We start from the raw sequence: 9,705 nt of genomic DNA on the forward strand, positions 1-9,705 counted from the left end.
TCCTCTATACCCCCAGCACTGGATGACTCCTCTATACCCCCAGCACTGGATGACTCCTCTATACCCCCAGCACTGGAGGACCCCTCTAAACCCCCAGCACTGGATGACTCCTCTATACCCCCAGCACTGGAGGACTCCTCTATACCCCCAGCACTGGAGGACTCCTCTATACCCCCAGCACTGGAGGACTCCTCTACACCCCCAGCACTGCAGGACCCCTCTACACCCCCAGCACTGGAGGACTCCTCTACACCCCCAGCACTGCAGGACTCCTCTACACCCCCAGCACTGGAGGACCCTCATCCAATTCTCCTATGTAATCTTGCCGCCTGTGCTCCATATGACCCATCCAAAGCCTGGGATGTAAAGTTTTCCTCCAGCAGCAATTTGTCCCTTCTTTGTTACGGCACGCTCGGCGGAGTGCGGAGGAGGAGCCCCTTATTCCTCGCCTCCCCCAGCACATTCTCCTGCTACTAATGTGACTTCACTGTCCTCTGATTTGGAGACCAGCTGATTGGCTGGAAGGGATGGAGCACATGCAGAGCAGGAGCTTTGTCTGACCTGAAGTGAAGTTATACAGATTTTAGTCTGGAGTCAGCAATCACGGGTGTTTAGTCTGCTGCAGAGCGAGGACGAGGAGCTCGGGGGGAAGCGGCTGCAGACTCCAGACCCTGCAATCCGGGATACAATGCTGGACGTGTGTGCAATCCTGATGTGATGCGGGCAGTGCTGGAGCCGCTGCAGACCCCAGCTCTGGATCCCAGCTCTGCAGACCCCCACTCTGCACTCCACAGCTCCGAGGACCCCAACTCTGCACTCCACAGCTCCGAGGACCCTAACTCTGCACTCCACAGCTCTGAGGACCCCAACTCTGCACATCACAGCTCTGAGGACCCTAACTCTGCACATCCCAGCTCTGCACATCTCAGCTCTGCACAACCCAGCTCTGCACATCCCAGCTGTGCAGATCGCAGCTCTGCAGATCTCATCTCTGGATCCCAGCTCTGCAGAGCCCAGTTTTACACATCGCGCTCTGCACATCACAGCTCTGAACTTCACAGCTCTGCACATCGGGCTCTGCACTTCACAGCTCTGCACATCCTAGCTCTGCAGATCGGAGCTCTGCACATCCTAGCTCTGCAGATCGGAGCTCTGCACATCGGGCTCTGCACATCGCCGGCTTTCTGGCCAAACTTTGTATGCTGCCCATGGTCGTGTAGCCTCGGTCCCGGCGGCCGGAGCTCACCCTTCTTGCCTTCGATGCTCATGGACTCTGCATTTACACAAGTTGGAGCTCCGATCTTTTAACTCCTTGGGATGGATCGCTGCTGGGACCCGAGGAGCCCGTGGATCGGTAGGAAAATGAACTGTGTGTTATTGTGTGCATTGTGTATGGTCATCATCATGCAGCCATATGTGATGGGGAAGAATCTAAAGTACAGTATATACGAGGAGCAGATGGTGGGGTCGGTGGTGGCCAGGCTGGCGGAGGACGTGGCCGATGTGCTGGCCAAGTTACCTAACCCTTCCCTGGTGCGGTTCAAAGCCATGCAGCAGGGGAAGACCCCTCTACTCATAGTCAAGGAGGATAACGGGGAGATTAGTATCGGGACTAAGATCGACCGGGAGCAGCTGTGCCAGAAGAACTTAAATTGCTCCATAGAGTTTGATGTGATCACTCTGCCCACCCAGCATCTGCAGCTCTTCCATGTGGAGGTGGAGGTGCTGGACATCAATGATAATGCCCCCCATTTCTCCAGGTCCCTCATCCCTATAGAGATCTCTGAGAGTGCAGCTGTGGGCACCAGGATCCCCCTGGACAGCGCCTTTGACCCTGATGTCGGAGAAAATTCCCTTCACACCTATTCCCTATCGGAAAATGAGTATTTTAAGATCGAGGTAAAGACTAGGACTGATGGCGCCAAATATGCAGAACTTATTGTAGTCAGAGAGCTGGACAGGGAACATCAGTCCAGCTATGAGCTCCAGCTCACTGCCTCTGACATGGGGGTCCCTCAGAGATATGGCTCAGCCATCCTCAAGATCACCATTTCTGATTCCAATGACAACAGCCCAGTCTTTGAAAAGAAGTCATATGTCATCAGGCTCCCGGAGAATGCACCAGTTGGCACTTTACTAATAGACCTCAACGCTACAGATCCCGACGAGGGGGCTAATGGAAAGGTGGTGTACTCATTTAACAGCAATGTTTCCCCCAAAATTTCTGAAACTTTCCGAATGGATCCTGAGAAAGGTCAGCTGACGCTAATAAAGCAGGTGGACTATGAGACTACAAAATCCTACGAGATTGATGTTCAGGCCCAGGATATGGGACCCAATTCCATCCCGGGACACTGCAAGATTATTATAAATGTTATTGATGTGAATGATAATAAACCGGAGATCAACATCAACCTGATGTCTTCAGGTAAAGAGATTGCCTATATCTCAGAAAGTGCTCCTCTGGATACCTTTGTGGCCTTGGTAAGAGTACAAGATAAAGATTCAGGACTGAATGGAGAAATCATTTGTAAACTCCATGGACATGGACAATTCAAGCTACAGAAAACGTATGAAAACAATTATTTAATATTGACCAATGCCTCCCTTGATAGAGAAAAGAGGTCTGAGTATAGCTTGACGGTAATAGCTGAGGACAGGGGGCTACCAAGTCTCTCCACAGTCAAGCACTTTGCAGTGCAGATAAGTGATGAGAATGACAACCCACCACGGTTCCAGACCAACAGATATGAGGTTGTTATTGTGGAAAACAATTTACCTGGTGCACATATAACATCTGTAAGGGCAACTGATCCAGATCAAGCTGAAAATGGTCAAGTAACATACATTATTCCTGAAAGCTATATTCAAGGCAGCTCTATTACAACTTATGTGACTATTGACCCTTCCAATGGTGCCATATATGCATTAAGGGCGTTTGACCATGAAGAAGTCAATCAGATTGTCTTCACCGTGCAGGCCAGGGACAGTGGAGTTCCACAGTTAGTCACAAATGCCACAGTGGTTCTCACAGTTATTGATGAAAATGATAACACTCCAGTCATTATGGAGCCTGCTCTTCACAATAACACTGCAAAGATTTCAGTCCCCAGGGATGCGGAAAGTGGTTTCTTAATTACCAAAATTAAGGCTATGGACAGAGACTCTGGTCTGAACTCTGAACTTACTTGTTCGATCATTGCAGGGAATGAATATGATGTTTTCCTTATTGATCCCAAATCCTGTGAAATTTACACCAATATGAGCATGGAGACTTTCCCTATCCAGGAATGGGACCTTTCAGTTTTAGTCCACGACAAAGGGACTCCTCCACGTTCTACTAAAGCACTTCTCAAATGTCATATCCTTGAAACCTCTGATGCTGCTGGCAGTACAGAGGCCACTTATGTTAACAAGGCCTCGAAGGATGTGTCTATGATTATTATTATTTCCTTGGGAGCTATTTGTGTGGCTCTTTTAATCATCATGGTTATTTTTGCAACAAGGTGTAATAGAGAAAAAAAGGACAACAGATCTTACAACTGCAGGGTGGCAGAGTCAACGTACCAGCATCATCCAAAGAGGCCTTCAAGACAAATTCACAAAGGGGACATTACATTAGTGCCTACTATGAACGGGACCCTTCCTATCAGATCCCATCACAGGTCTTCCCCATCACCATCTCCTACGTTGGAACGTGGCCAGATGAGCAGTAGACAAAGTCACCATAGTCGCCAGTCACTCAACAGCCTAATGACGATTTCATCTAATCACGTGCCTGATACCTTCTCTCTGGAATTGACCCATGCTACGCCTGCTGTGGAGGTAAATGGACCACTTATATTGTCACAATCTGAATATGATCCTATATTCTCTCTCTTTCTCCTTTGAGTCTAGTCTCTGAATCTAATAAAATTTCAACTATCAATTACTTGTGAAGAATAATCAAAAACCAAGAGATCTACCCCTTCAACCTCTTAATTTTTGATTATTCTTCACAAGTAATTGATAGTTGGAATTTTATTTCCAACTTTTTTTAGATTCGCAGACTATTGAACTTTCCTCTTACTGGGAGGCCAAACTACAGCAGGACCTTTTGTTCCTCTATTGTCTAAACCAAGAGATTTACTACTTAATCTGCCTATTGTATTACCACCTAATAGACTGTAATAATGTTTTTTTCATGTCTGTTGGCAGGTATCCCAACTGCTCTCCATGCTTCACCAGGGACAGTACCAGCCGAGACCAAGCTTTCGAGGAAACAAGTATTCGAGAAGCTACAGGTGAGATATTAACCAATCCTTTGTTTTCCTCAAACTTCCCACCTACATTGGTTTCATAAAATGCTAATTATGTGTTCTGTTCTGCAGGTATGCCCTTCAAGACATGGATAAATTTAGTCTGAAAGACAGTGGTCGAGGGGATAGTGAAGCTGGAGACAGTGATTATGACCTGGGCCGAGATTCTCCAATTGACAGACTTCTGGGTGAAGGATTCAGTGAACTTTTCCTGTCTGAAGGCCACAGAATTCCTCCAGGTACAGTAGGCTTGGTGATGTCTCCTATCTTACTCGTTTGCAGTTCTGGTTGATACAGAAGGTAACAGAAACACATAAAATATACAGGAACCTTTAAATTCTCCACTTTATGCTGCCTGCTTATAGCTACAAAGCCCAGCTGATATAGATGCGACAGCCACAATATTGAGCATTTTGCCCAAAGCAAGAGCAGTTTTAGCTAAGCAGCAGATTTACTCTCATGTGAATTTATGCTAAAAGGTTCGGCCAGAGAGGAAAGTTATCTCAGTGTTAGTATATAGGGAAAATATAAAAAAAGGAACACATAAAAATATTCAATCCTATTATCCACTGTGTCTTTACCTTTCATATAAGCAGAACTGCAAACCTAAATGTCCTTCAAACATTCTTGTGACCTCCTCTCTCCCCAAATCAGTCATGTAGGAGTTAAAGTAGATGTGATGTGGTCAGGATATAACGTTGTGAGGCTGACATGATGGGATATTTAATTAGCCGCGTTAATGTGATGATACTGAGTATTACAGACCTTGTGTAACGTGCTGGTTCATCTCCGGCAGGAGTTCAGGCTGCATATTATATAAAGGATCTGTCTATGGTAGCTCCGTCATGTTATCTAAGCACAGCACCAATGTAATAGAGGAAAGATCATATGATGTGTTAGTGTCTAAGTATTTCCATGTGTGCGAACAATCCAGAGTTGTTCACAAATCAGTCCTATTAAGCAAAGGCTCCAATTGTCGGAATTGTGGCTTTGGCCAGACCTCGAGAGTCGTGTGATTACAGAAAGCCTTTCTTGGTGGAGCATGTACAGATGATTTTGCTGAATGCTCACCATCAGCAGCACCGTGCCCTCCCAAGGTCACCCCGCACAGGCACAATTCTGATTTTACAGCTCCCATTTTGTTTATGTCCTAAACAATGCTCTTTTATTAGGCGAACAGCAGCTAGTGTAGCACCACACAAGTTAGGTATTATGGAGGGGTGTTTACTAATCTATTTAAAAATGTCAGCTAAGTGCAAAGGGTTTTTTGGAAGAACAATGACTTCGAGGCCCTCCCCCCAGATAGTGACAGCACTCCCTCCGAACAGCCCCCAGCCCCTGCTGTCCTCAGTTGTAAGGGTCCCGCAGATGGAACCTATGCTCAATGTGGTCGTATGCTGTATTCCAGCCAGGCCATCTGTCCCCTTGTATTGTTTCCTCTTGCCTTTTCATCCTTCCCAATGCACTGCTTTAGTAATTTGACCAGGGTGTCTGTTAGTTTCATCTAAATACACCTGGGTTTGGATTTTCTTTTTCTATCCCCAATAAATAGCACCAATTACTCATTGACTGAAATTAACCCCTTGCTGGCTGAAACATCGCCCTCTCGTCTTCTCCGTGCACCGAGGCTTCCACTGTAAATGTGTTATGGGCAGCTGGGCTTTAATGCTGACTGATATAAAAGATCAGATGGCTTGTAGGAAATGGTATAATGAATTTTGGACTGTGAGGCAAAAATATATTTCCTTTTTTATGGTATCGTAACAGGTCCTGTCAGGACAGAGATGAATTTATGATAGCCATTTATAAGAATATGGAAAGTGATTCATGGCATAGCTTATGTAAAATCTGTTTCCGGGAATAAGAAATGGCTTCTAATGAGAGCTTCGCTATGGAGGACATACAGTGGCTATTTATAGGGTCTCTAAGGCCAATCTAAACACTTATCATCGTGATTGTGTGATGTGCATCATCGATTAAGGTTTCTTTTCTCCTTTCCTACAGTTATGAGATACTGCACAGAAGAATGCCGGGTTCTAGGGCACTCAGATCAGTGTTGGATGCCACCTCTTCCCTCACCGTCTGCAGACTACAGGAATAATATGTTCATCCCTGGTGACGAAGTCCAATCTCTCCAACAGACCCAGCAACAAATCCAGCAACAGACACAACAACAGACTCCTCTTCTTGAGGATGACGTGCTTCCTATTGATCAGAACGAAAAGAAAAAAAGTTTTTCTACATTTGGCAAGGAGTCTCAGGATGAGGAGGCTGAAGCCTGTACGTCTTCGCTCCTCACTGAAATGAGCAGTGTCTTTCAACGTCTACTGCCTCCATCCATGGACAGCTACAGTGAATGCAGTGAAGTTGATCGCTCAAACTCTTTAGAAAGACGGAAAGGCCAAGTGTCTACTAAGACAGTAAGTTACCCCCAAGGGGTGGCTGCATGGGCAGCAAACACACATTTTCAAAATCCCAACAATGTTGGTGGACCTTCTGTAGGAATCCATTCTAGTGCACAACCATCTTCGAAGTGGTTGCCAGCCATGGAGGAAATCCCAGAGAACTATGAAGAAGATGACTTTGATAATGTTCTTAATCATCTTAATGATGGTAAACATGAACTTATGGATGCCAGTGAACTTGTGGCTGAAATTAATAAACTGCTTCAAGACGTGAGGCAAAGTTAGGTTACTTGACATCTTACTTTTTCCATATTTATGGAGTTCCGGAACAATCAACAACACTTACTGACATTCGGTTGCATTTATAAAAATGTGTCTGTGTATGTTAAATATTCAAATGCTGTATTTTCATATGTACACAAAACTAGTGTGACTATTGCTATCTGTATTTTAAAAATACATTTGTATCTTATATTTATGTGTAATTTAAAAATAAAGAAGTTTTATTTTTGTATTTTGTATGGCATGTTTTACTGCATGAAACCTTTTTGGACTGTTCTTTTTACGAAACAATCAAACAGGTTGTGGATTCCTGTTCTGCAGCAGGTCACTGTGTTTTGTGTCGACGTCCTGAGGATTTACAACCTAAATATGCAAACCCCCCGTCAAGTAATACTTTTATATATTCAACTCACTCTTGTAGAAATGATTTCCACTTGTTTTATTATTACGGTTAAAAATAATAATAATAAAAAAAGAATTGTCACTATTTATCTTCATCCTATCTTATTTTTCTATTTATGAGTAGTGAGTAGTATACATATCTGTAAGTAAATGTCCATATCCAATTATACACTATATCTAATAGCATATTCTTACTTATGCTAAATGGACCGTCCAAATCATAGGAGAATGTTAGGATTTGCTGTTAGTGCCGGACTTTTTGATGTTGTAGTATTGATGTCTATGAATATTCTTATTGTATGGCCAGAAAACCTCCCACAAAACTTAGAGCGAACCTGTCAGGCTAAGAAAATGCCATAAATCTATTAATCTTCTGAAGTTGCCTGAGAAACCCAGAACCAGGAGAGGAAATAAGCTGTGTTCCTCCCATCAGCCTCAGGCTTTCAGTCATAGGGGTGGCATCAGTGCGGCTTCATTCACCGCTCAGTACATAGCAAGCGGTGATTGTACTCACGCCCCCGGCACTGTCTAATAGCCAGGTCAGCATGACATCAGGACAGAGTCGGCTGTCAGACAGTGCTTGGGCACCGTTCCAGAGACCGGCACCACCCACATGACTGAAAGCCAGAAGCTGCCAGGAGGAATAAAGCGTGACTCTCAGTGCGGATGCTGGGCAGTGTCAGAACGCTATTAACCAACAGATTAATCCCATAATGGCATTTTTTTTTAATATGACAGGTTCCCTTTAAAGGGAATCTGTCACCAGGCTTTTCTCCCCATTTGAGAGCACCATAATGTAGAGACAGAGACCCTGATTCCATCGATGTGTCACTTACTGAGCTGTTTGCTGTCATTTTGATAAAATCAATGTTTTCTCTGCTGCAGATATAGCAGTTATACATAGCTTATGAATATGCTGAATTATCTGGCAGCACACCAAGTAGTCCTATAATGATAATCTACTGCTGATTAACCAGTCATTTTATCAAAACTATACTAAGCAGCCCAGTATGGGACACATCGCTGGAATCAGGATCTCAGCCCCTACATTATGCTGCTGTCAAATTAGGTGTCAAAAACCTGGTGACAGATTCCCTTTAACTGGCTTTAAAGTTGTCTTAATGTCTTTTAAAGCCTGATGCAATTTAGTTCCTCTTGTGTTAAGATAATCACGGTCAATTCCTATGTGTCAAATTTGCTAAATTTGGATAATTTCATTTTATTTTTCATTTATGTGATTGTGGTTGTTTCCTCACATTGTTTTCCACAACCTCCATTCAGATAAATGGGAATACGTTTCTTCAGCAGTTGAACCATAACTAAACTCATCCATTCTACACTGAGATAGCATACCTGATGTAACTGATGATGTGTTACACTTGTTGGGCCATCCATTCCGCATAGATGTTACTGTTTGAAAAAAAAAAATAGGAAATAAGCAACATGTTTATTTTTTATGTAAAAGCTAAAAAATAGATTTTTGGGTCAGTCCAGTACTTTTATCTTAGCCAGTAAGTCTACCACTCAGCTGTTATTAGCTATGGCATCAACGGATGTTACCAGTGTACGGAGCAGAACAGCACAGCTCTGAGAATGGTTTAGAGACTTTTCTAGGTAATACAGACTGTCTACTATTAAAGGCAACCTGTCAGGTGCAATATGCACCCAGAACCACGAGCAGTTCTGGGTGCATATTGCTAATCCCTGCCTAAGTGTCCCTGTATACACTAGAATACATAAAGGGATCTTTAGAAAAAGGATTTCTAAAGATCATTTATCGTATGCTAATGAGCGTAGGGACTAGTCCCCTGAGCGTTAGTTCCCTGGCTTGTCGGCTCCATTAGTATGTTAGTACGCCCCTGTGCGTATACTAACATTATAATGAATGTGCAGCGTCAGAGCCTGATCTCACTCACCTCTCCGCTGCCATCGCTGCCTGACGCTGGATTTCGGAGTTTGGGTCCTGCGCACTATGAAGCCGGGTGTACGCGTCCTAGCTTCAAACTGAAGTAGTGCGCATGACCGAATCTACGGGGTCATGCGCACTGAGCCGAAATCCAGCGTCGGGCGGCGATGGCAGCAGAGAGGTGAGTGAGTTCATCTTATGATGCTGCGCATTCATTAGCATGATAGCAAGCCCACAGAGGCCCACAGGGGAGTACTAACATGCTAACACGGGCGATTAGTCAGGGGAACTAATGCTCAGGGGACTAGTCCCCTCGCTCATTAGCATACGGTAAAAAATCTTTACAAATACTTTTTCTAAAAATCTGTTTATCTATGCTAGTGTATACAGGGACCATTAAGCAGGGATAAGC

At 44.3% G+C, this 9,705-nt stretch overlaps 1 protein-coding gene across 1 annotated transcript; it reads left to right on the top strand.

Annotated features, from left to right (window-relative positions):
• Nucleotides 1-494: 494 nt before the first annotated feature.
• On the top strand, nt 495-7,217 carry PCDH18 (protocadherin 18). The gene is made up of 4 exons (XM_075348597.1): nt 495-3,825; nt 4,198-4,283; nt 4,371-4,537; nt 6,303-7,217. Exons 1-4 carry the CDS (start codon nt 1,318-1,320, stop codon nt 6,986-6,988), a joined length of 3,447 nt encoding a protein of 1,148 aa, XP_075204712.1. The 5' UTR covers nt 495-1,317; the 3' UTR covers nt 6,989-7,217.
• Nucleotides 7,218-9,705: the final 2,488 nt, after the last annotated feature.

Source organism: Anomaloglossus baeobatrachus, chromosome 1, assembly GCF_048569485.1.
Source record: "Anomaloglossus baeobatrachus isolate aAnoBae1 chromosome 1, aAnoBae1.hap1, whole genome shotgun sequence".
NCBI classification, from domain to species: Eukaryota; Metazoa; Chordata; class Amphibia; order Anura; family Aromobatidae; genus Anomaloglossus; species Anomaloglossus baeobatrachus.

What these genes read in the sequence shown, in the direction of transcription:
- PCDH18 (XM_075348597.1), top strand. Translation starts at nt 1,318, where the DNA reads ATGGATCGCTGCTGGGACCCGAGGAGCCCGTGGATCGGTAGGAAAATG. An exon ending in AAGTATTCGAGAAGCTACAG is followed by an intron (nt 4,284 to 4,370) that starts GTGAGATATTAA and finishes TCTGTTCTGCAG; the next exon opens with GTATGCCCTTCAAGACATGG. An exon ending in AGGCCACAGAATTCCTCCAG is followed by an intron (nt 4,538 to 6,302) that starts GTACAGTAGGCT and finishes CCTTTCCTACAG; the next exon opens with TTATGAGATACTGCACAGAA.